Consider the following 27,411-nt stretch of genomic DNA (forward strand, 5'->3'; position numbering starts at 1 on the left):
TTTGGTTAGCTTCGGGATGGGTGTTTATCATTTTCTATAGTTATTTTGCTCTTTAAATGACTATATCACTTTCTAGGAGCTGAATTTTACAAAACAGACACTGTAGATCAATCCAGAATGCTCAAAACAGTAGAGAATTGGTCTGAATTTGTTGAAAATGAGTCAGAAATGGGTTGAACTGGTCAGAAAACCGATTATGTATGTCGGGAGGTTCGCTGGGGCTGAACCAGGAATATTCTATGTGGCTCGGCTTGCAGCTCGGCTGAGGCTAGGCTAGGCGGCTTATACGACTCGGCTTATACTGCCTGTACAGCTCGACTCTGCAGCTCGACTAGGCTGCTTTTACGGCTCGGCTGGGCGGCTTCTACGGCTCGGCTGGAAGGCAACTTGTACAACTCGGCTTGGCTTAATCTATGGTGCGTATGTGGCTCAGTCATCGTCTACCTCGGGGCGCGTGGCTCTGTGTGGGCTATAGTGGTGGAATTTTCAGGTGGCGTATGTGGGCTACCGCGGGGATCCGATGAAACTGATTTTTACATCAGTGAGTTCGTATGGATGAATACTACACGATGAAATGATCAAAAATAGTTTTAGACAACTTTGAAAAATCAGATGTGTCCCAAGAACACCTCTGTTTTCTGACGAACAAAGCTCTTATATCAATTGTTGATGGGAGAAACTACTGGTGGTAACTTTAGAATATTTAAAGAGATAAAACACATGGTTTTATTACAAAACAAAAACTTACAAAATACAAACATACACTCTTAATACACATTCTCTTTTTGTTTTTTATATTTCTCTCTTCTTTTTCCCACATTTAATAATATAATCTTAATAGTTTATTTATATATAAATTTAAAAGGTAGGAGGTGATGGTGGTTGGAGGTGATAATGATTAATAGTAGATAATTGATGATGATTGATATTAAATAATTGTAGATGGTAATTGATGGTTATCGGTGTTACCACGAGATTTCTCAGAGTCTTCAGTTTCCGAGAGACAAAGCAAGCCGTTACTGGAACCCACAAAGTTGCCCTTCTCGGAAGTCTTTGGGAGGTCAAATTAGGTTGGCATACTCAACCTGGCATTATTAATATTAATTACTGCTGCTAAGGCTATATATGGATATCACAATCGTATTGTGATTTCTTATTCCCTGAATAAGGAGTTGAAACCATGTCACGCCAGGATCTGCAAACGTTTTTGCACTGCATCATCGTGTTGATAGGGAGTCTTGCAAGAATGCCCAGGAGGAGTTCTGGTGGCAATTCTATCATCAGTCTGGATGGTGATTCTTCAACACCCATTCTCTCTTGTTGTAACCAGCTGGTGGTTTCCATTGTATATTAACAGAAAAGCTACTTGTGAGCAGTGATAGGTAAACTATTTGGGTATGTAAACAAATAAACAATTGGTTTTGAAGTGTTAAAAATTGCTTTTAATGTATTTATTTATCCCATAAATAACATTTTTAAAATAAAATTAAAGAAAGAAAATACATTTTTTTGAATATCTTTTTTATGTAGTGATGAAATATTATGATTGTTAATAAAAATATATGATTAATTATGAAAATTAAAAGAGAAAAACTAACAAAATTAATTTAATTTTGATTGTTATATTTTTATTTTTTTTATAGTTCAGATTTGTTTCTTATTCTTTTGATTGTTTTATATATATATTTATTATTTAATTTATTTTCAATTTCATCACTTCATATTTAGTCTTATTTTATTTTTATATCAAAATTTTCCCTTATTATTTTGATTGTTATTTATTTTATTTTGAAAAATCTTTTAAATTTTAATATTTTTTTATTTTATTCTTTAATATTAGATTAATTTAATCTTTTAAATTTTAATATTTTTTATTTTATTCTTTAATATTAGATTAATTTTTTTTAATTTTACCCTTTAGTATTTAATTGATTATGAATTAGGTTTTATTAGTTTTTGAGATTCGGTGCTTCCAGACTAATAGTCTATGTCATCTATTTAAAGAGTTAATATGGATTGACATTGTTTTTTATTTATTTAAATTTTTTTATTTCATCATTCCATATTTTTTTTTAAATGAGCTTTGTTATTTTCTTTTCTATTAGCGTATTCAAATCTCATGATCAGAACCAAGATTTGATGAATTAACTCATGTTAGCTCGGAGTCAACTCAAACAGATTTTTTTAATATTTTTTTAATTTTATTTTTTTTGTATTTAATTTACTAGGAATTAAGATACATTATTTTTTAAATTAAAAAAGGTTTTCTCCTTCGGTACATTTGTTGTAAATTTTTTATTATTATTATCTAATTAAAATGAAATCATTTATTTAATCTATTCAAATATATAATGAGAGCCACTAATATTTTTTTTCCTTTCCTAAAAAACGTGCTTAAGGCTCTAGAACATTATTTCTTATAGAAAAAATTAATCTAACTTGCGGTGAAGTGCAAACACTTGACTCATATCATATATAATTTAATGTGTAATAATTGGATGCATAGAGATATAATAAAATTTAATTTTGAACATTTGAGATACAGTAGAATACATGAAGTATGCAATTAGGATCAATGAGAAATACATCTATAACACTTTTTAGGGTCAGATTTCTTATTAGTATTATTATTATTATTATTATACTTTTTAGGGTCAGATTTCTTATTATTATTATTATTATTATTATTATTATTATTATTATTATTATCATTATATTGATTCAAATATGAATTTAAGTTTTATGAGTTAGAATACTTATATATTTAGTAAAATAGAATTTCATTTAATTGATATGAGAGTAGCTAGGAAGCAAATACTCACGAATTTAAATTTCATTCAAAGTTAAATTTGGTCAAATTCTAAAAGCTAACATGAATTAACTTAATTTGAGGCCAATGAACTCTACAATATTTTCAATTAGTATTACTGCTTTCCAACTGCTTTCAGGAGGCTAGAGATTGAGTCTCTCCTCTCTATAACCTAAAAAAGAAAGACAAAAGCATGAACTTTGAATGTCATTTAATTTCTAACTTGTTCTACGTTGCTCAATAATTGAAGACACAATATAAAACAAAGCTCACACTTGCATATACATGCATGCATGCATGCTCACTTCACAAAATTTTAATAGACATGAAAATTAATCATCTATGGCAAGGCACAGCAATAATTGATTAGAAGAAAAATAAATAAAAAATTGAAATACTCATTGAAATTAAGAATAACTACATAGAATTAGAACTCCAGAAAGTTAATTGTTGAACATCTTTTCCTTTTCCTAACATTAAGAATCTTGTAGTACCCAGCTCCAATCAGAATATCTTTTAAGGGAACCACGGTTGGAGTATGATTATAAACAAATCGCCTGTCACCAATCTGATCATATAGTGCGCTTGATTCTTTTGTCTTCGGATCATATGATATCAAAGTCTCTGAGTTCTGTATCAACAGAATACTTGCATCTTCCTTTATTGCAACTGGTCTGTAATAAGAATTTGGTGATCTTTTAACAGTATAATGTTTCCAAGACTCCTCGACTCCATATTCTTTCATAACCCATATGTTAAATTCAGGGTATTCATCATCAAATATACACAAGAAATTCCCTAACCCTGCTAAAGATGCAGTGCGCATGACTATTTGATCAGGAAGCGCAATGCTCAAGGCTTGTTCATTCTCCATGTCAAAAGAGCTTATATGGCGATCGTCTCTATTGCTAATCCAGTGTAAAGCTCTATTCAGAGGAACTGCACGTATCAGATGAAGGTGGCCTGGGATATCAATATTTCTCCAGGAATTGCTTCCTAGTGTGAAAATTTGTCCTGATCCTGGAAAATTTCCATATCCTACCCTTACTCTAGGCATTAGAATCTTGCACTGCTGATTTTGTGGGTTGTAGAAAAACCCAATTGGCTCAAAAACATGCCATCCTTGCTCTACTTTTGGTCCTGTGATCCCAACGTACTCTCCTGTAATAGGATTGCAGATGTAAAACTTTTTCTTCATCCCGTGAATTTCCGACAAACAAAGCAAGCCATTACTCGAACCCACAACTTTGCCTCGAAAGGTATTTTTCGGGAGCTTAAATTTTGTTGGCATACTCACCATGGCATTATTAATATTACTGCTGCGAGAGCCATGGATATGACAGCAATATAGCTTAGTCTTATTGCCTGAACAATGACAAAACAAGAGGCTGCTGGGTTTTGCCTTGGCGAAGTGCAGGTGTGCGAAATAAGGAGTTGAAAGGAGGTCACGCCAGGATTTACAAACGCTTTTGCACTGCGTCATGGCCTGGACAGGTAGTCTTGAAAGAATATCGATGAAGATTTCAGCTGGTAGCGTGGGCGTGGATGATGGTTCTTCAAGACACTCTCTCTCATATAACCTAGTTCTATATCTTTTCGCCATTGCATATATCAGCAAAAAATTATAACCTTGCTAGTGATTAGCTCTCGTTCGCATAGAAGAAGAAAGAGATGTCTCGTATATATATGAAATTAGGAGATGGAGAACATCTTAATTACGTTTGCGTAATCCAAAAGGATTTTATGTCTTATTTCCGAACGAATCTGGTAATTCATGCCTATCCCTAATCATGTGTACCATTTTACGTGTTTTATATTTGTTTACAGGTTTTTTTTTTTTCCTTACGAAAAAATTTTCAAGTCAATATTTTAATAATAAAAAATTACTTTCATTATTATGTGATATAATTTTATATAATAAGTGGATAAATTTTATTTTTGTTTTCTATAATATTATGTGAATGATAACATTTTGGAGGTAATTTGTGAATAAATTATATCTAAAATAATTTTGGAGGTAATATTATTATCTCCACTTATTATCTAAAATAATTTTAGATGATAAGTGGATAAATTTTATTTTTAAAAAAAAATATTTTCTGAATGATAACATTTTGAAGGTAATAATATTATTGTGTTTAGCATTAGAGTATATACCAGATCATTGCCGAAAGTTGTGAAAAACTTAACATAGAAATAGACTTTTATTGTTGACGAGCTCTAGGTTTTTGTTGATCTTGTAAAATATGTCCCTTGTGAAATAAGGAACACTCTAATATTTAAGTCAGTTTTTTAAGTGTTTGTTGATTTAAGGATAAATAAGAAAAAATTATGAAAAAAAAAAGTTTTCTTCATCTACAGATAGTTTAGAGATTCTTATATCCTCCCTTACTCTCTAGCAATTTATTTTTATAGTGATTTTTTACGGTTCACCTTTTCGAAGACAATAGTTCGAGGTGACAAGGCAAATGGTTGTGTTTTTTCAAGAATACAATCAAATGTGGCAAGACATGTGGATATGTTGAAAAAATTTCTAATGGCGAGCTTTGATTGGGTTAGCTAATGATGTCTGATTCACTGCGTCTCTCCGCTAATAAAAGTGATGGACTTAATACAAGTAGAATTCATGAGATTGTGTATAGAAAAAAGCAGAAGAATTTTATGGGATTATGTATAGAAAAATATAAAAAATATTTGCAAAAGAAAAATAAAAAAAATAGAAAAATAAATACACAATAAAAAAATTCAAATTTTTCTAGATCTAGATGAATAACATATATGCTAGCTTGGCCTGTGCTTGCCTAAACCAAGCCCAGACAAAAAGTCTTCACCTCACCTGGTCGAGCCTAAACAAGTTGCATTAGGTCTTTTGGCATTTGTTTTGCTTGGAACATCACCTATGCTATGTTGCAGGTTACAATAATATTTTTATATAAAAAAATTTAGGTGTTATTAATATGTTTTTTAGCAAGAAAAAATATTAAGCTATATGGAGTTTGGCTTGATTTGACCTTATCAACTTGATAATTTTAAAGACAACTCAAATAACTGATAAAAATATAATTAAACTAAAACGATTAAGACTTTTTTCAAAAAGAAATATTGAAATGACAACATATTAAATCTATTTCTATCAACTTAAGTTAATATCTTAAATCCACTACCTAGGGCAAAAGAACCTAATATTTCTATAGAAAGTAAATACAAAAAATATTAAACTCAATTCTTAATCAATCCAGTATTAAAGATGAATTTGAAAATAAAATTCAACTAAAAAATAAGACAAGTCAACTCAGATTAAACTATTAAACTCGGGTCATTAGATAACCTTATAGAAATCAAATAAATTATAAATTTCAATTCTCAATAAACCCAATGCTAAATGATAAAATTAAAAAAAACTCAATGCTAAATGATGAAATTAAAAAAAAATACGAAAAATAATATGTGTTAACTGACCAAACTCATGACCTAGGTTATGACATTGCGATAACCTCATAAAATACAAACCAAAACAAATTATGAAACTTAATTACTAATCAACCAAATATTGAGGAATGAAATTGAAAAATACTCAATTAAAAAAAAATTGAGTCAACCAACCTAATTCGTGACTTGAGTTAGAATACTGTGATAACCTCATAAAAGATAAATAAAAAAATTATAAAACTCAATTTCCAATCAACTCAAATTTAAAGAATTAAATTGGAAAAAAAAAGAAAAAAGAACAAAGAAATGATCATAATCAATCTAGGTTAACCAACCAAATCTAAGTCAAAGACCGGGATAAATTCATAAAAAGAAAAAAAAACTATAAAGTCCAATATCCAATCAACTCAATATTTAATGATGAAATTGAAAAAAAAACTTAATTAAAAATAAATTAAAAAACTTGAGTCAACTTGTCTAACCCACAAACTCACGACTTACGTCATGAGACCATCATAACTCTATAGAAAATTAAGACAATTATGATACTCAATTCTCAATCAAATAAATGTTAAAAGATAAAGTTAAAAAAATAACAAAATAAATAAATAAAATGAACATAGCTGACCTGTAAAAGTTACAACTCAGATGATGAGACCAAAATAACTCCTAAAAAATAAATTCAAATAAATTATGAAGTCCAATACTTAGTAAACTTGATATTAAATAATGAAATTTAAAATAAAATAACAAAGTCCTAAAAGACTTTAAGGAACAAATTCAAAATGGCCTTGGCATTTCTGCTACAGTGAAATGCCAAGGCATTTTAGCATATACTAAATGATTGACTCTTCTTATGTTGTAGGTCACATCAATTTTTTTTTAAATGTAAGAAAATATTCAAATATTGCTAATGTTTTTTTCTAGCGGAAAAAAGATTAAATTGTGCAAGGATTTACTTGATGCAACCTAGTTGACTTTGCTAGTCTAAAAACAACCCATGAAAACAATATTTGATTAAATAAAATTTCAAAATAATATCTTTTTTAATATTAAAATAACTGGATATTAGATTGACTTAGGATAATCCAGCTTAACTTATCAAATTCATAACCTAGGTTATGAGATTATGATTACTCTATAGAAATCTAATCAAACTAAATTATGAAGCCTTATTCTCAATTAATTCAATATTAAATAATAAAATTAAAAAACTAATTAATTAAAAAAAGAACCTAAAAACAACCTTAGTTAACATTTCAAACTTGCAACCTGAGTCATAAAATTGAGATAACCTCATGAAAAGCAAATCAAAATAAATTATGAATTTCAATCCCTAACCAACTCAATATTAAAAGATGAGATTAAAAAAAATTAATTAGAAAAACAACATAAAAAATAATTTAAGGCAATTCACCCAAGTCATCAAACTAAGATAACCTTATAAAAAAAAATTAACTTGATTTAACTTGAATAAACTTGTTAAATCCGTAACTTTGGTCTTAAAACTAAGATAACCACATAGAGAGAAAAGTCAAAACAAATTATAAAGCTTGATTCTTAATCACTCCTATTGGACTTGAATGATGAAATTTATAAAAATTTAAATTAAAAAATGACATAAAAAATCAGTAAAGTCAACTAGAATTAATCATTAAATACTATTTCTAGATCATGAGACCAATCAAGTTTTTTCCAACTATCTTCTTTTACCCATTCATCCATTATTTTTTTGTAATAATAGACAGGTAAGCTCAATAAGGGTACAATTATCAGGAATGGTAGCTATGCATAATCTAATAAAAAATAAACTGAAACAAATCATGAAATCTAATTTTCAATCAAACACAATATTAATTGATGGAATTGAAAAAAAATCAATTAAAAAAATAAAGAAAAAAATTATTCAATTTAGTTAATTCATCAAACTCACGACCTAAGTCATGAGACAAAGACAACCCAATAAAAGGGAAGTCAAATATTGAAGGACTTGTAACTCAGGTCATGAGATCGATATAACCTCTTAAAAAGAAAATAAAAATAAAAAATAACTTAATTTAACCAAGATTAAAATGTCCAAACCCGTGACCTTGATAAAAAAAAAAAAAAAAGCTAAGATATTCTCTTTAAAAAACAAATCAAAATAAATTATGGAACTCAATTCTCAACTAAACAAGTGTTGAATGATACAATTGAAAAAAAATTAATTAAATAAAAGATACAAAAAACAATCTGAGTCAACTTAGTTAAGATATTCTCTTTAAAAAACAAATCAAAATAAATTATGGAACTCAATTCTCAACTAAACAAGTGTTGAATGATACAATTGAAAAAAAATTAATTAAATAAAAGATACAAAAAACAATCTGAGTCAACTTAGGTTAACTCATTAAGCACTATTTTCGAGTTATGAACCTAGAATAATCTAATGACAAGTAAACAAAACAAATTATGAAGTTTAATTCTCAATTAAATCAATATTAAAGGACTAAATTGAAAAAAATAATTAATAAAAAAGAAAAAAACCAGTTATTAGCTGGGTTAACTCAACAAACCTAGTTAATCTATCAAACTTGGAATATATGTCATGAGAGTGTGATAGTTAAATATAACAAAATTTAATATTAAAGAATGAAATTAAACAAAAAATATTGATTAAAAAATATCAAATAAAAAAAAAAAGCAAAGCAAAGCAAAACACTATAACCCTTCTCTTTTAGTGTGTCTATATATATATATATATATATATATAAAAGTTATAACATTGTGCACATATTTTTTTTTTATAAAATTATTGCAACTACACTTTTAATTAAGATAAATGATTTTAAAGAATTTTCTTTTGTTAAACAATAAGGTGTTAGAAATTTATTTTAATTAACATGATTTAAATAAATTATAGATGACTAACAAATTAATCTAAAAAAATCCTTGGTGTTTTCACTCAAAGAACCATTAATTTTTCCAAATTTAATTGTTGATTTATTGGTTGCTATTCAAAAGTTGATAATAGTAAGAATTAATTTTTATTATTCAACATATATCTTTCAAAATTCACTATAAAAAAGGAATGAAGAAATAGTTTCTAACTTAAATTGTTAGATTTTACACATTCCTCCTCATCTTATTTTTAGTGTTTTTCTTCTTAAGTGTTTTTCTTTTTCTTTTTATACTTTGGTTTTCCTTTTAAATTTTTAGATAATATTGTTGAAATATTAGAAGCAAAGATGTGTATATAATTGATTTTATTATTAGTATGTATACTAAGATCTTTTTTTTTTTTTATCAATTACAAGTTTGAATATATATTTAATATGCATGTTAATATTTTATTATTATTTTTGTATTGAAAACATGTTTGCTCTTAATTATACTCTTACATGCTTAGAGTTTTAAATATGTATACATTTTAGGTTTTTATTAGATATATTTTGTTTAGTATATCTTTGTAATAATAAACTAATTATCTTTATTCAATAGTCTAATATATAATTTACAAACTTTGATTTACACGAGGAGCATTCTCAAGTTATTTTACGCTTTAATTCAGACTAATTTCTATTTCAAAACAATCTTAAGGATATATCTACCTGATGTATTTACAAGAAAATTAATAAATTCTTTTAAATTTTAGCTGATTACAAATAAAAGATTATATCTGCCAGTGACCTATAAGTTTCTTAAGTCTGTCAAGTATATTGTGATTGTATGCTGTAAATGAGAATTCTACTTTCATGCTGCCAACTGGAACTCAAATTATTTTTTGGAACTCAAATTTATAACTTTGTTGTAAAACTCTTGTTATTGTATTCTGTGAGAAAAAAATCACTTGAATTCACAGTCATTTAGCCTGTTGTCGCAGGTCAACCCAACAACTAAATAATTGGAAGTCTTGACCGGGTCTAGTTTATTCAAAATTTAAGCCAGTAATTGGCCAAGAAAAAATTGTTTGATTTATCAAGTGAACTCAAAACCCAGATGACTCAATAAAACCTGACAGAGATCCATTTTCTTTTTAAATATATTTTTTATCCTAGCTAGAAAGCCTCTTTTTTTATATATATTATTCAATTGATTATTAACTCATTTCAAAATTCATCATATAAATATTAGAAAAATATTTTATTTTTACAATACATGATTTAAAACTTTTTAATATATACACTCTATATTTATAAGAAAAAAATTATTTTTTTTGTTATATAATTAAAAAAACCTTTTAAAATAATATTTTAAACTTTATTATTTATAATATGTATAATTTACATTTATATATCTTGATATTTATATATCTTGATGTCCTGTGAAACCAGTGCCAGTGCCAGTGCCTTCTTGCTGGTCTGCGGCAAGCGCAGCTTTGACTCCCTCTCGCGAAGCAAATTGTGTGCGCAAATAAATCAAAGCTCATATGTTGAAGTTTACTACTCCACTGAAGCTCCCTTTGGTTTTTCGAAGCCAAATTTTATAATGAAAGCTACTCTTAAGCAAAACTATAAATAAAATCTTTTAAAATACTTAATTCTTTTTTTTTTTTACATATTTCTAACAAATAGGGATCCGGTTCATATACATATTATTGGAGCGTTCTCTAAGAACCTAGTTAATCCAAAGTTTAAGATCAGTTCTAGTTAAATAAAAAAATTAATTAAGTATTAACCTAGTTAAAAACCTAGGTCAACTCATTATTGATCAACCCCGGATAAAATCTGGTCTTAAACTTGTTGATTTTTATTATAAGTATTTTTTTATTAAAATAAAATTATTTTAAATTTTTTTAAAAAATTATAAAAATAACCCAAATCCACTCTCCCAACGTATAACAAAAACATTCCCCAAATCAATCGCCAGGTGAGATTTATAACTATGCCTCAAAGTTTGCAGGTTTCATTTGTAGTTGTTGTGATGCTTTTGATTTGTTTAAATTGGTTAATGAACCATTTAATTATGGCATGGACAAATGACAACAACTGTTTTATATATATATATAGAAAGAATTCTAAGTTTGCAGGCTAGGAAACAAAATAACATTTTCGAAACAATTTATGTATCATGGGATCAAATGGAATTCACAACAGAATTTGACATCCTAATCATCTCATGGCTTACTATGTATTTATGTTTCATATTTGAGGAATTACGATGGAAGTTTAGGATATTTTCTAGCTAATATGATTGCATGATGTTGCCGCCCCATTTTCAAAATATATTTTCATTTTTATTTTTTTAAGTTAAAATTCTTTTTCTTTATTTATGTATTTTTTTCTTACATAAGCATTTTTTTTTATTAATAGTCTGGTTTTTTGAATAAAAACTCATATGATTGTATAAGCAAGTTTCAATTAAAAAAAATCAATAATTATTTTATGCATAAAGAATCGAATTTTAAATTATTAAAAAAAAAAAAACCAAGAAAATCAAGTTTATAAGCCTGTAGGTTTCAAAGGCTAGATCCCCAAGCCTAACTGAAAAAAAAACCTAAATATACCTATCCTTTTAAAAAAATGAACAACACATAATATACTTAAATGAACAATATGTCATTTCCTCCAATAATTTCCAACCATTTATGACGATAAGAAAATCAAAGTTTGCAATTTTTATTAACAAAAACTATATTTTAATATCAAAATAAAATATCACATGAATTTTTATAACCATATATCAACCTTAAAAAACATTCTAAATAGTTTAAAAACTCAAAATCAAATCAAAACACACCTTTTGAATTATAATCTACCTTTTCTAACTTTATTTATGTTCAAACCACCATCATTGAATTTGTATTCTAAGGACAAAAATAGTGACATCAATATTATTTTTTTATGGCTGAATAAAGCCTTTCTCTTTTATCTCTTAATTGTTAGGTAGAGTTTGATTATTATTTTGAGATAAAAAAGATAGAGAAAATAAAGACAAAAAAGATATGTCCTCAACTAACTATTATTTTGAAAGTATAAAAATTTACTTCAAAATTATCGCAAAAATAAATTTATTTTGTATGTCTATCTTTGTCTTTTTAACTAAACCTTTCTCTCTCATATTCCTCTCTTACATCTTTCCTTCCTTTGTCAACTGGTAAGTAGTATTTGATTATTATCTTGAGATAGAAGAGATAAAGATAATGTGGTACGAACACATCCTAAGACACGTTAAAATCATATTTAATTAATTTGCAACTTGACCCAACAAGAACCTATCTTAAAGAACTAAAGTTATACATAATGATAATCCTCACATCCATAATGATAATCTCCACCACCTTATATTTTTAAAGAGATGTAAATAAGTAGTATAAAATCATAACAACGTTTGATCTATCATTCAAAAAGTTAACAAGTTAAATCAAGAACTTAGTATGGAAACAACTCAACCATACAAAAGATAACAAGACTACTGATTTCTCTATTAAAATAGTCTAACCTTAAAATGCTTGTACAAAAGAGTAGAATCCTAAGTTTAATAAGATATTCCTAATGTATATAGATAAACCTAGTTAATATTAATGATCCAATAAACCCAAATTTAAATAAAGTCTCTAATATCTCTAAAAGACTTAATGATAACTAAAAAATAAATAAATAAATAGCCAAATTAATTTAAATAAAACTAAAGTTGTTTTTGTAATCTACTGGGAAAATTGAATCTCAACTTCAAATGCATGGTTTCATCTCTTCTTAATGAATTATAATGCTTTCTATATATCATTAGAAAGATATGGATGTCTACTTTCCAATACAACTAAAATTATATTAAAATTTCTTATGGAGATCTAATTATAACAAAACATTTAGCTAAATGTCAAAACTATTAAATTTAAATCTTCTTATTCTAGTATATTTTGTAATGCTTGAATGTCTATCTGCAAGACTTTCTTGAACATGAATCAAATTAATCAAAACTTGTTCTTCATTATTTATTATCTTCTTGAATTCCACCTTAGTTCATGTGTCTTGAAGAAATCTATTGAAAACCTATTTGGACCTCTTAATCCTAACTTTTATTACTAGGCCAACTGAAACCTTAAATTGATCTCTTGGTGTTGCTTGGATTGTATCATAGTGGAGACAAAAAGGATATGTCCCCATGTACCTATTGTTTGGAAAGTATAAAAATTCACTTTAAAATTATTCCAAAGACAAATTTATTTTGCAGTTTTGTTTTCGTTCCTTTAACCAAATATATTTATGTTCTTTTTGTATTTATCCCTTCTGTCTTGGGACACTAACCAAATGCAACCTAAGGGATTAAAATAAAGTTGCATGATCAAAATGTAAGTTTTCAAAATTATAACAATAAAAATGCAAAAATTGTCTCCTAAACTATTAAGTGAATAATGATTTGTAAAAGTGTGAAAAAATGTTTTGTGAATAATAAAAACATGCTCTCTTTTAGTTTATAGCTATAAAGATTGTTAAATTTAACTTTCAACTAGTTGATCTAGGAAACTCAAAACTCATAACTTGATCCATACCAACTTTTTAGTTGTTCATTGACTTCGCAAAACTTAGTTAACAAACTGGTTTTTTAATGACTTAATTGATTCGGCTAAACTTGATCAAGTTAACATATATAGAAAAAACTGAAACATATTTGTTTTAATAAGAAAATGACTAACCTAAGTTGATTGGATAACTTAGAGGTTGATATGGTAATATAATAACCTTAATCTTAACCCCTTGAAAGGTGATATAATAACCTTAATCTTAACGCTTTTTCAAATTAGTCTTTAATGTTGAGTTTGAGAAATATGAATAGAAGTACTAGAACACATATAAAATATTTCTTTAATCAAATTAGACTCAAAATAAAAATTAAATCTGAATAATTTTTTTCCTCTTCAACAAAACAAGAAAGAATCAATATTTACATAAACATAAAAAAACTTATGAACTTGTTATTTTTTTAAGGATGTATTTGGCATTTAAATTTAGCTCTAGTAAGCAAGAATATCTTGGGCTTGTTATCATGAATCTATAGGCCAACTATCTTTAAAGCTCCTATTTAAGTCTAACATACTTACTTTTTAGCTTTTTGGATGGGTTTGATAATGGTGGGCCTAAAGGCTTTTGTAACTGCCTTTTGATTTCTCCTTCCTCTTATAGTAGTTTCAAATCAATTATAATTTTACATTTTCTATATTGCCAACAGGCTTTATTGATTAACTAATCTAATATCTAAGTCTAAAATTTTTTGGCATTATCATTTAACGTTAATGCACTCATATAAATTATGCAAAACCAATTATAAGGGTGAGATAAAGTATTTTATCAGCATAAAATTGTACGATAATTTATTTTCTTATTTTTCTTCCTCTAAGTAAACTTCAAACATCTCTGTTAAAAAAAGAAAAATAGTTGTAAGTTTCTTTACTGATTATGTAAAATCATCACATAAGTTGGGTTTAACAAATGTCCTAAGTAAAAAATGGATGAATACAAAAAAAGACATAAACACGTTTGGTTTAAGAGAAAACATAGGTAATGTTTGATTATCGCTTTAGTACAAAATAAAAAAAGACAATAAAACAGATGAGATATAAACAAAATTGTATTTGATGGTGGCGTACAAGACATAAAATTATCTTTGTGTCATGTATAGTTAATGATGTATGAGACATGGTAAAATATATAAAAAATCTATTTTAGCTTAACATGTATTACTATCAAACTTATAACTTTTAAAAGATAATTAGATATTATTTTTTTACTTTAGATTATATTGATTGTTGAAATGATAGTATAATAATCCTAGTTATAAACCTGAACTAGCATAGTGAATTAATTGACATGAGACTTGATAATCTCGATGCTTGAACCATTCCAAGTTTGAAAAAATTTAAAGAATGACTGATTCTGTCTAATTCGATAAAAACCCTAGATAAGCATATGACTTGTTTACCTTATGATAAAACTCAATCAAAACACTTTGATTTTTTTTTATATAAAAAAATTAATCAAAATGATATCGTTTTGATCCTATAAGAATTTTTTGTTAATTAACCTAGGTTGATCCTTTCGAATTATGACTTGAGTCTCGTCTCATGACAAGTTTTAAAACTATAATAATAATCATTTTTTTTCTTATATATTTTAGTTGAAAACAAATTGAAATTAAAAGTTTTTTAAAATGATATTTTAGGAATAAAAATAATAAATATTATCTTTGGAGATATGTTTCCTTTACACCTCTTGTTTTTAGAAGTGTTGTTACCTATTTTTGGGGTCTGTATAAACAAAAACTTAGAAAAATACAAATTAAAATAATTGAAAGAAAATAAAAATATACCAGTGAGATGAATATACTATGATGCCTAAGAAATTATTGAAAACTGGATGATAAAGATCAAAATATACAAGATTGAAAAATCTAACAGTGCATTTTTTACTAATGAAGGCCTTATTAACAAATAAAAATTCAATTTAAGAAAGAAAATTTAAAATTGAATGTTTAAGAACTCAATTGGAGGTTTTTAAGGTTTAATTGAATTTATTGAGAGCTTGTTGCAAGAAAAAATAATTTTTGAAATCAATTTAGATTTTAATTAAAAAAAATTAAAATTTAGTGATCGAATTGTAAATTTTAAGAGTTAATTTGATCAAATTAAAAATTTAATTGCACAAATAATAATAATAACAACAACAATAATAATAGTAATTATTTGATCTAATACCCAAGGTTACCAATTTGAAAAATTTTCATATCTTAATATTTTTTTTATATTATATTTTTTAAAATTTTATTTTTTAATATTAAATTTTTAAAATAAAAAAATCTATTATTCAGCTATTTTTTATATATTTTATTAAATACTCAAGTCAACAAACATTGAGATTTATTTTATTGCTGAAGTTTATTGTATTACAAAAAAAATCCTCGCAGCATCTCCTTCAAATGAACTAGTTTATAGTACAGTAGGAGAAACAAAATTTACAATATAATTATTTCCCTAAAATATCGTGCCTTATTTATTTATTTTTCTTAAACAGCGGGCTTGAACTCCTACCTCTAAATGGGCCAACTGAACCCAGCCCACAACTAAACCCAAAAACCCACTGTGTCAGCTGACTCTCTGAGGCAGCCAGTCCTGTTCTCTTCTGTCTTGAGATCGAAGAAAACTTTTCTTCTTAAACCACAGTCTCTCTGTCTCTCTCTCTAACCCCTACAAAAAGAAAAAGCACAGAGATAGAAGCTGAAGAAAACAGAAGCATAAAACGATGAGCAGCATAGGAACAGGCTACGATCTGTCGGTCACTACTTTCTCGCCGGATGGCCGTGTTTTTCAGATCGAATACGCTGCTAAAGCCGTCGATAACAGTGGGTCTGTTTCTTTCCGTTTTCTTTGTGCTTGTAAATTTCTACCCCAATTTCTTTCCTTGGATTTGCTTCACTAGCATTATAGCAATTTTTTTTTGTTTTGTTTTTGCAGTACTGTTATTGGAATCAAGTGCAAAGACGGGATTGTTATGGTATAAATACTATTCCTTTCTTTAAAAGATTGAATCTTTTTCTATTTGGTTTTTGTGATTGTAGTTGGAATTATAGTAATTAAATGGTTAATTGTTTGATTTTAGGGTGTGGAGAAGCTAATAGCTTCGAAGATGATGTTACCCGGTTCCAATAGGAGAATCCACGCCGTTCATCGTCATTCCGGCATGGTACTGCCTTTTTTTATTTTTATTTAGAAAGTTGCAGAAAATATAAGAAAAAAGCTGGGTTTTTTTCTTTCTTTCTTTACAATGTTTGTACTAAATAGAGCTCAATTTTGTGTCTTTTCATTGCTGTTTGTTGGGTTTTGGTCGGAGATTTATATCATTTGAAATTGATGAAAATTAATGGTCGTTGATGATTTACATGACATTAGTGCTTTTAATTTCAACTTCTTACGGGATTTGAGCTTGGTTTTATTTAGCTAAAGTATCCGTATCCATGTGCATGTGTTTCGATTGCTTTTATCATGCCTGATTAAATGGGGTCTTGTTTAGGGTCAGTTAGTAGGCTTAGTTTGTGACGCGATTATGGGTTATTGCTGAAACTAACAATGATACAAGCTAGGGTTTGAATGTATTTGAGGTGGTTTTTTTAGGTACATGGTGAGAGCAAATGATTACTGTATCACAGAAGGTTGACTAAGTCTGTGAGTTAGAGTTTGTAGGTTTTGTGCTGGAAGTTTGGGTTTCCTAATGAAATTCCACTGGAGAGAGGCTAGATTAAGCTTAATTGGTGGTGCTGGTGATGAAACTACACTGAGAGGCTAGGTTAAGCTTAACTGGAAGAACTGATAATAACATTTTTTTTTCATGTAATTTTCACTTAGATTTCATATTTACTTCCCCATAGAGAAAGGGTGGTAGAAGTTCCTTTTTATTTTATACAGAATTATAAGGTTGTAGATTGTGTTGTTATTTCAAGCAAAAATGTGCTTTAGGAGAGATAAGGAAAGGTCAAGTCAATGCTATGTTCTGTAGCATTTCATTTACTAGACATGTGTTCACATATGTTATGAATGAAGCAGAATATTGCTTGTGTTATCATTTATCACTAATCTGTTCCTTGAACTCCAAACCGCATGCTTATTAGAGATATCTACATGAGATGTGTTTATGGATCTTGTTCTTAAGATCAATCACTTTGATGAAGAATTTTGTATTGTTCGGGTGACTTTATAGAAGCAAACAGTAACTCGCTCTCTCTCTCTCCCCCTCATACTTCAAATATAAGGCTGTTGCTGGTCTAGCGGCTGATGGGAGACAGATTGTTGCACGAGCCAAAAGTGAGGCAACCAATTATCAGAGGTTTGTTTTTGAACAATGCATTGTTGCAAGTTTTATTTTTACTCTGAAGCTTGCTTGAGTATTGAGTAGAAAACTGTTATAGATACACATCCTAGTAAATTAGCTTTCGGTAGCAGATTAGGTGCTTTTGCCTCAGTCATAAGTCGGTCACTGAAAATTCAATTATGAACATTGCATGCATGAACTTCGTGCAGCTTCCCACTAGTGCCTCCTAATCTTGCTGATTGCTCAGTCTGTTATAATTTTTGTTAAACTTTCTTCCTTTTGATATCTTAATGTTTTGGTTTTGATTCCATGCAGGCATTACTGTAGATGCCCATTCTCATCATTTGTTTTCTATGTAATCATCAGTGCTATAGATTGAACATGGACTCAGTAGCTTGATTGAAAATTGCCTTTCTGATTTCTTACACCTTAAGTTTGCTAATCCTTGGCATGCCATATTCTGATTTTGTAGTGTTTATGGTGAACCCGTTCCTATCAAGGAGCTTGCAGATCGTGTTGCTAGTTATGTGCATTTGTGCACTCTCTATTGGTGGCTTAGGTAAGTACAGAATTTATTGGTAAATTTTTTTGTTGGTGATTATGTCCTTTTGCACCTCTTGGGTTTCCTTCAGAAAAAGTACATAAACATTGTTGATGCTGCAGGCCGTTTGGTTGTGGGGTGATTCTTGGTGGTTATGACAGAGATGGGCCTCAATTATACATGGTCGAACCATCTGGCATCTCCTATGTGAGTTGATTTGTCATGGTTATGCTTGCAGTCTTTGCAATGTCCCCCACCCCGCTCTGATTTTGTTACATGCTGTGTTTGTTAACTAATACCATGTAATTTGATTTTATGTAGAGATATTTTGGCGCTGCAATAGGGAAAGGGAAGCAGGCTGCTAAAACGTAAGTTATAATATTCCCTATTGGTTTGGGGAGTTTAGATAGCTGTATGATTTTATAGCCAAGACTTGTGACATGATCTGAATTTTAGAAACTTAAAAATGATTTGCTCTCATCTTAAGCCACTATGTCAATTGATCAAGCAACAGCCACTTTAAGTGGAGGAATTAATCTTTATAATGGTTTAATTTTGTTAGCCTGTTTCACATTATCATTATTTGCTGTATTTCTGCTATTTATATTATCCTTTAGCTAACGTTTAGCTTGTGGTCCCTTTTCTTTATCAAATGATTGAATTAATGGCATGGACAGAGAAATTGAAAAGTTGAAGCTATCTGAAATGACATGCCGAGAAGGGGTTATTGAAGTAGCGAAAATGTGAGTGCTCCATTTATTTTTCTTAATCTCCCTTTTTTCTTGCATGTATTTTTTTTTTAATTATTATTGCATTCAATAGATTTTTCTTTGTTTCCTTTCTGAGTCTGGGCCTTTTTGTCTATCAGCAAATGTGCTTGTTTGACAATGCTTGGCAACCCTTGGCTCCTTTTTCTTTGTTTTCCCCCCCTTCCCTTCTTAATCCTTGCTGATGCCTTTGGCAAAGTTTAGATGATGTAATGACATGTTTATATCTCAATTGCTGATCTTATTCACTACTTCATGTGACATAGAATTTTTTTGATGAAAAGAACCCATCTTATTAGACATAATCTACAGTTGTAACTATAAATATCTATAGAGAGCAAGCGAAAAGAATCATAAAATGGAGGAAGATCCTTCAATCTCTCTGTCACTCTCCAATTGGTGCGTTATTTGTAGCATGTGCATGTGTATTGAGATACTTGGACACTATTTGAAATCTTCCTTCTCCCTGGATCAGCATTTACAAGGTACATGATGAAGCAAAGGACAAGGCCTTTGAACTGGAAATGAGCTGGGTTTGTGACGAATCAAAGAGACAGCATGAAAAGGTAATTCTCGTGGATTCTAACTCGCAATTTTATGATGTGAAAGCCAGACTTGTCTTGCTGTTATTTATTTAAGGCTTTCTTTTTCGTTTTGAACGTTCTTTGAATGTGTTATTTTATAAGAACATATGACAATTCTCTCTTGATGTTGCAATGAATCTGAATGTTTTATTGTTATTATCGCGGGCTTAGGTTCCTGATGACCTCTTAGAGGAAGCCAAGGCAGCTGCTCGGAATGCTCTGGAAGAAATGGATGCTGATTAAAAAGCTTAATAGAGCTGGAAATTCACTCCTTTGAGATTACTGTTGTCTTCCTGTAATCGTTTCCCACTTTTCCCCTTGTCAGATACCAAGTGGGTTTATGTTTTTGTTTTTTTGAACATGGGAAACTTCAAGTGGGTTTATGCTAGTGTATTGCTGCGGTTACAAGTAATTTATCCTCAACCTTTTAAACTCTTGTGTCCCGTGGTTTTTGCTGTTCTTATAATTCAGTCTTCATGCACTTTAAAAAAGCACATGCTTGCTCTAGCACAAATTTTCCACGATACCATCTCGGAGCTTATTACAAATCCTTTCCATGAATCTATTTGGTACTAAAAAGAAAAACCAATTGGATGCCTTGCACACTGTCAATGTTTATAGATTTTTATTTGGAATGGTTATTTTTCGGAAATATATAAAAATAGTATACTTTTTAAAATTATTTTTGATAATAGCGCAATTAAAGTGAAATAAAAATATAAAAAAACTAAAAATATTAAAAAAAATTTAAATTTATTTTAGAATTTTTTAAATAAAAAAATAAACAGGTTTTAATGTTCAAATTTCGGAGTTTCCATTTTTCCTGGATCTCCTCTCCTTGTGGGCTTGCTTTTCTCTTTTAGGAATTTTGAGAAATATATGTTGGGCTGTGGTTTCAAGTAATAGTAAAAGACATGTCTCCACGCGCCCCCAATTCAAGTTAATTTTTAATGTGAGCGAAGAAAGTAATGTGTTCTGATATCAATTTTTTAATTGAAAAAAAAAACAGTACATGATTAATAAAATTAATTAAGAAAATTACTAATTAATAAATTAAAAAAGTTATAAATACTAATAAAAAATTAAAGAAGGAAGTTTATATTTGAGCAAAAACTAAAAGCTAGTTACAAATATTTTATATCAATTGTTGTGTTTATTTTATACATTTTTCTTGTATTCTTGGAATGTGTTTTGATATCAATTTTTTAATTGAAAATTAAAAAAAAAACAGTACATGATTAATAAAATTAATTAAGAAAATTACTAATTAATAAATTAAAAAAGTTATAAATACTAATAAAAAATTAAAGAAGGAAGTTTATATTTGAGCAAAAACTAAAAGCTACTAACAAATATTTATATCAATTGTTGTGTTTATTTTATACATTTTTCTTGTATTCATGGAAAGAATGCTGCAAAAAAAAAAAGATTTGTTGCAATGTTTTTCAAAGGAACCATAAATAAAAACACATGAAATATTTGTAGAAATAAAGATTTTAAACGCAATAAAAAAGATTACTGTAATCGAGGTAGGTGAACCCTTATAAATATCAGGTTCCTGCATATATAGGCCAACTTTCATGATATCAATAGTCGATTAACTTAACCAATTTACGGACAATTTAGCCCGACTAAACATTCTGGGTCTAAAGGTATGGATGTCATGGATATAATGGGTTTCATTTTGACCCATAATTGTATCCAACTTAATTTTTTATATTTTACAAAATATAAACCCAACTTATTTTTTTTTTTTTTAACTTGAACAAGTTGGATATATCAACAAGGGTTAAAATTTGTGGATATTACATATATTTAAGGATTGAGTATATTAATTTTATTATTATTTGATCATCTTAAAAATAACATCGAGTTGCAAAAGAACTTCAGTTATATGAGTAAGAAAAAAAAATTGATGAGTAATTAAGTACTTGAAGTTCGAAAGAGAGAATTGAAGAGAAAAAAGATTAATAGAGTGAGAGGTGGCTATAAGTGTGAAGGCAAGGGAGGAAAAAAATTAAGAGAGACAAGAAAAAAATTATTTATACCAATAACTAGATTTATTTACGTTAGGTTATATATGTTGGGTTAGTTTGAACGAGTTTTAAAAATTCCAACACGTACCCGATCAACCAATTAGATTTTACGATGATCAAGTTAACACCTTCTAAGAGCTTGTTTTGAAGTTTTAGATCTTTAAATGGTATGATATTTTTTGCAAATGAAAAAGGAACATCCCCTCTATAACCATATTTCCATGAAATCATACATTTACATTCCAATTTTACTATGAAAGTCTTTAACATCTTGTCCTTGATTAATCATCACTCAATTTTCAAATATGGGGCTGATTAGTTGACACCTTTGAATGAATAAATATAGAGCTACAAATATCCAAATTGAGTAAGAGTTGATCAAAATAAAAGATTTGCACCCTCTCTAATAGATTCAAGTAGTCTCAAGCGACGATGATATCATAATTGCTCCAATGAAGCCTTGAAAGTTGGCAACTCAGTTGGCCTCGACAATGCAATTATTTTGCAAAAAACGATTTGGTTTTCATGTGTTTAAATACAAAGGCTTCTCAATGGGTCCTTATCAAGGGTTTATAACACTCATATCAAGATTAAAAGGTCAGAAATTGATCTAAGACTACCAAAACCCTATAAATACCGCTTCTCAAGCATGCTTAGAGGCTAGAATAGAGAAAAGGGAAAGAAAAAAAAAGGGTTGAGAACAAATAAGAAAAAAAAGAGTGATAACAAAAAAACATATAAAGTTAGAGGTTCAAGAGTAAAAACCAAGTTTTTCTTAAGCTTTATAAGCTTGTGAGAGGCAAACTTTCCAAAGGAAAGCCAAGAGAAAATAACTTGTTCTATGTATACATTGCAGACTCAAAAGTAGGTCTTTTATGACATGATTTTGTTGTTTTTTTTATTTGTTTTGTTATGTTTAGAAGCATAAAAAAAGGTTTGAATACTTAACAAGCAATGTTCCATTCATCTCTTTGTTGTTTTGATTTCTATTTAATATAGTTATTTTAATTTTTTTTTTGTATGAAAGTTTTTGCTTAAGGTTTTCTTTTGATATACAAATGTTGTTTTAAGCTTTGATTTAGTTTAAGTTATGCATGTTAATGCAAATGTGTTTATCCTTAGCTTGTTATGCCTTTTTATACATAAAAAAAGGTTCGGAAAATCAATTTTGAATCCATGTTGCATGAACATGTAGGTTTTTTAAGTTGTTGGTTTCTAGATTTGGTATCTCATGCTTCATTTTAATTGTTTGATTTTTTTATTAATTTTTTAAAATTCAAACATATTTGTATATGATATTGTGACTTGTTGGGACAAAAAAGGCATGCTTTAAAAGCCAAAAATGTTATTTTCTGGACTTGATAGAGGATGCCTTTGCTGGAAACTTTTTGGGTTTTCTAGGCATGTTCTTTGTGTTTTTGCTGGAAACATTGCCTTATCCCCTACATTCATACCATGTTTGATTCATTTCTTTGCACAAAATCCTTTCTTTTGGATGAATAACCAATAATCTATTATTTATTTGCACCAATAACATGTTTATAATTATTTTTAATCATAGTGTTTTGGTTTTGAACTGAAACTGATTTTAGTCAAATCATGATAATTTAACAAAAATCAAAGTGAATGAACCATTAATTTTTGATCCTTGAATAATGTGCAACCTTTGTGTGCTTTTGATCTTGTAAAATCTGGTCTAAATTTGAGTTCATATTGCTAGGTTCATTTGGGTGTCCTTGGTGTTCAATTTTTGTGTGTTTAATCCATTTTGTTCAAGAATTTTTAATTTTTTATATTTTTCAGGTGTTTAATATATTCTTTTTCTTTATTTTTGTTTTTAAGTTGTTTTCGGGTGAAACAAAGATTTTTGCTTTGGTTTATGGTCAAGCCTAAGATTCTAGGTTAACCCGGTCGGGTTGACCAAAGGGTCGGGTAAAAAGAATAATTAAAAATATATATTCTTTCTTGCATATGGCTAAATATCCTAAAGTTATATAAACATATTTTCTAAAGAAAATCTAAATACTTGGACATGTTTTTAAAAGGAAAAATATGGCTTGGATTTTACAGCAAGTTTGTATATTCCCACAAGATTTTGACCTACATTTCAAAAATATCAAAATTATATTTTTGATTCTTTTAATATATGTGATTATAAACTTAAACGTAAGACATATTCTTAACTTTAAATTAAAAGACAATTTTTTTTTTGGTGGCATTAAAATGGTTATTTTTTTTTATTTTGATAAGAAAATGATCTCTTTACTGAGAATAATTTTTCTTAAACTTTAAAAATACCAATGATTAGAAAACACAACTTTTCCTTACTTTATATCAGACAAATAAAAATTACAGCTTACCTGTAAAAACCTGAAAAAAATTAAATTAAAATGTTATTATATACGTGATAAATAAAGTAATAATTAAGAAATTAAATAGGAAAATATAAAGACATCAAGAATGTGACTTAAATTGTAAAGAAAAGAAAAGAATAGGGCCAGTGTATAATTAGGAAGAATAGGGGCTATAAATACCCCATTCATTCCTATTTCATGGCCGATTAGAAACTAGAAAGAGAGAGAGGGGGGGGGGGGGGGGGGGAAAGTTTTCAAGTTTTCTTCTTCAAAAGAAAAGGAAAAACACCAAATCACGCAACATCATTCCAACCTAGGAAACCCCTATCTCTCATGTTTTGTTTTTTCTTTTTTTATGCTTCATACCAAAAATTACGCAATCTACTTCACATAACCAAAAATTACATTTTGAAATATAAATTTTTGTCTAAAAAAATCTTGTATTGTTTTCGATGTTACCTAGTTGCTGCGTGATTTTTCCACACCCTCTTCGCAATAGTGTTATGCTCACTATCCCAGCAGAATTTGTCCTGTGTATAAATAAATAATTTTAAATAAAAATAAAAATTTATTTATAATTATATTAATAATTTATTAGAAATAAGTTGAAAGTTATAAATTAACACCAACCTCAAATGTGTCAAACCATGCATTGATTTGAGGCATCCATTCAGGATGCTTGGATATCTAACTCCATTGAAATAATGGAATCTCCATCGACAATTTAAACACCGATGATATTACTCGAGCGGCCTCAATGTTTGTGAACCTGAAAATAAATGAAATAAATTCAATAGTAATTACTTCATAAATTATGTTACATTTTTTTTTATAAAAAAACTAAAACCTTAATAAACTTACATTGAAAGGTTGTCCTTTCACTCTGCCTCGTACTTGCGGGTAAATTGATTTTGTTGCGAAGGCATGCCGCCTCTACGCTGTGAACTAGCGCTGGAAGAGGCAACATTGGTTGACGGCGCAAGTGGTGTAGGTACCTCTTCTTGAGAGACACCTAAGGAAATATCATCCTCGCTGCTAGACGAACTAGCTGCGACCATACGTGAACAATCGTGACCAGCTCTGGTTTTCATTCTATGCATCTACATAATTTTATACAAATAATTATATAATTAAATTCAAATGTTAAAAAAAATTCAACAACACCTCCCCTATATTGGATACTAACTAAATTCATAAACCTAAGGTGAAAATTGGTGGAGAAGAAAAAATGAATTGAAGAGGCAGTCAGTGGAACTTATATGTCAGTTTTACCGACGGATTCACCGACAGAGATAAAATTAATTATTATTTTAATTTATTCCATCGGTAATTTTTGAATTTCACACCAAAATTTTTAATGACCCTCCATATTTTTCGTGGGTCATCGGTAATTCCATCGGTAATGCATTTAATACACTGCCCTTTGGAATTTGCACAGTCCGTCGGTAATTTTATCGGTAAAATTGACCCGCCGACAACTTACCGATGGACATAAATCCATCGGTAAACACGTCGGTGATTGTGGTATTTTAAGTAATTATTTTTAAACTCTCTGTAAAATACTAACGAACATGTTTCGTTGGTACGGACGTCAGTGATTGTGGCATTTCAAGTAATTGTTTTCGAACTTTTTGTGAAATGCCGACAGACATTATTCTGTCGGTATGGACGTCGATGATTGTGGCATTGTACAAGAAAGGTTGTGTTTGTATTGTGACACGACCAAAATATTAACGTCTTCTCCCAAGTGTAGGAGTGTCAAAGTAATAAATAACCCGGCAAGACCGGAGTCGATCCACAGGGAGGTTAATTGTATAAATTATAAATGACAATAATATAACAATAATAACAATAACAATAAGAACAACAACAATCATACCCCTGGGTCTGACAACCATACTTGATCCAAGTAATAATGATAACAAAAATAATAATAACAATAACAATAACAACAACCATGCTATACCTAAATTTAGTAGGATTTGACAACATGCCCATAAATGTCAAGGTTAGAGGTTTCACTAAAATAAGATAACTAATGTAATCATGTTAACTATCATAACCCAATTCTAGGTTATTCCCCAATTTTTGACCCGTGTTTTGATAAATTTTTAGAAAAATAAAAAAATAGAGAAAAACAACAAAAATCCAAAAAATATATTTTTAAATATATTTGCCTTGTTTTTAGTATTTTCAGCATCATCTCAAAATAATTTAAATTTTCAAAGATATTTGGAATGTGTTCAACTTTTAGCGTATTATTTTTAAAACCATTGATTTTTCTTATTGACCGATATTGATATTGCTTGTTTTCAAAAAAATACAAAAAATTAAAAAAAATTAAAATTTACAAAAAAATTGAGGGATTAATTTTGAGACCCAAGCAATATTTTGCCTATAAATAATAGCCTTTTACACGCCAAAAAAGGGGAATTTGACAATAAAGAGGGGTAATTTTGCAATTAGAAGGGGTAACAAAAAAAAAAAGAAAAACCCAAAAACCTAAATTTCCTTCTCCCTCATCTGGAGTCGCCGCCCCCCTCCCCGTTTTCAATTGTTCTCCCTTTTCCCGACCGACAGCCAGCCACTGAGCTTCCCTCTTCAACAAGACCGGTACCTCCCCCTCAGCCACGGCCTCTCTCCTTCTTCCTCTGCCCAGCAGCCACCCCGATCTCCTTCTCCACCAGCTCCCTCTACCCAACGCCACTCCATTTTCTTTTCAACTCGCAGCCGATCTTCCCCCATTTCATCTCATTTTCAGTTGACAGCACAGTAGCCCCATCTCTTCTCAACCAGCCGGTCTCTTCCCTTTTCCTCCGCCGGAGCTTCAACGGCTACAGACCCACGGTCTTCACTGTCGGTAGCAGCGACGGCCGAACACCAGCAGCGTTTTCTTCACCTTCGGTCTCTTCAACAGCGGCGCCCACAGATCCCGAATCAGTCCACCTTCTTCCTCCGACAGTAAACCAAGCACAGCGGTGCCCATGGTCCTGCGCACTGTTCTGGCTTGCAGAAGGTCTTCAATGCAATTTCTGGAGTTTTAGGGACTATTTTGTAAATTTTAAATTATTTAATGTAATTTTTATTTAGGTTTGAATTTTTTATAATTTGTAA

At 29.1% G+C, this 27,411-nt stretch overlaps 1 protein-coding gene and 2 long non-coding RNA genes across 3 annotated transcripts; 1 reads left to right on the forward strand and 2 right to left on the reverse strand.

Moving 5' to 3' along the window:
- Positions 1-447: 447 nt before the first annotated feature.
- On the reverse strand, positions 448-27,411 carry LOC105113363 (uncharacterized). The gene is made up of 3 exons (XR_839939.1): positions 27,272-27,411; positions 16,288-16,290; positions 448-460 (listed from the first exon to the last, which is right to left on the reverse strand). It is a non-coding gene; the product is annotated as an uncharacterized LOC105113363 (long non-coding RNA).
- Positions 16,308-20,429, forward strand: LOC105113362 (proteasome subunit alpha type-3-like). Its single transcript, XM_011009516.1, has 10 exons — positions 16,308-16,556; positions 16,665-16,704; positions 16,810-16,893; positions 17,957-18,030; positions 18,488-18,574; positions 18,679-18,763; positions 18,878-18,924; positions 19,234-19,299; positions 19,799-19,889; positions 20,079-20,429. The coding sequence occupies exons 1-10, from the start codon at positions 16,453-16,455 to the stop codon at positions 20,148-20,150; spliced, it is 750 nt and encodes a 249-aa protein (XP_011007818.1). The 5' UTR covers positions 16,308-16,452; the 3' UTR covers positions 20,151-20,429.
- Positions 24,792-25,199, reverse strand: LOC105113361 (uncharacterized). Its single transcript, XR_839938.1, has 3 exons — positions 25,159-25,199; positions 24,928-25,066; positions 24,792-24,827 (listed from the first exon to the last, which is right to left on the reverse strand). It is a non-coding gene; the product is annotated as an uncharacterized LOC105113361 (long non-coding RNA).

Source organism: Populus euphratica, unplaced genomic scaffold (genome assembly GCF_000495115.2).
Source record: "Populus euphratica unplaced genomic scaffold, PopEup_1.0 scaffold412.1, whole genome shotgun sequence".
NCBI lineage: Eukaryota > Viridiplantae > Streptophyta > Magnoliopsida > Malpighiales > Salicaceae > Populus > Populus euphratica.

Coding starts and splice junctions, on each gene's coding strand:
- LOC105113362 (XM_011009516.1), top strand. CDS start 16,453: ATGAGCAGCATAGGAACAGGCTACGATCTGTCGGTCACTACTTTCTCG. Junction 16,557..16,664: donor AAAGCCGTCGATAACAGTGG/GTCTGTTTCTTT, acceptor TTGTTTTTGCAG/TACTGTTATTGGAATCAAGT. Junction 19,890..20,078: donor CAAAGAGACAGCATGAAAAG/GTAATTCTCGTG, acceptor TCGCGGGCTTAG/GTTCCTGATGACCTCTTAGA.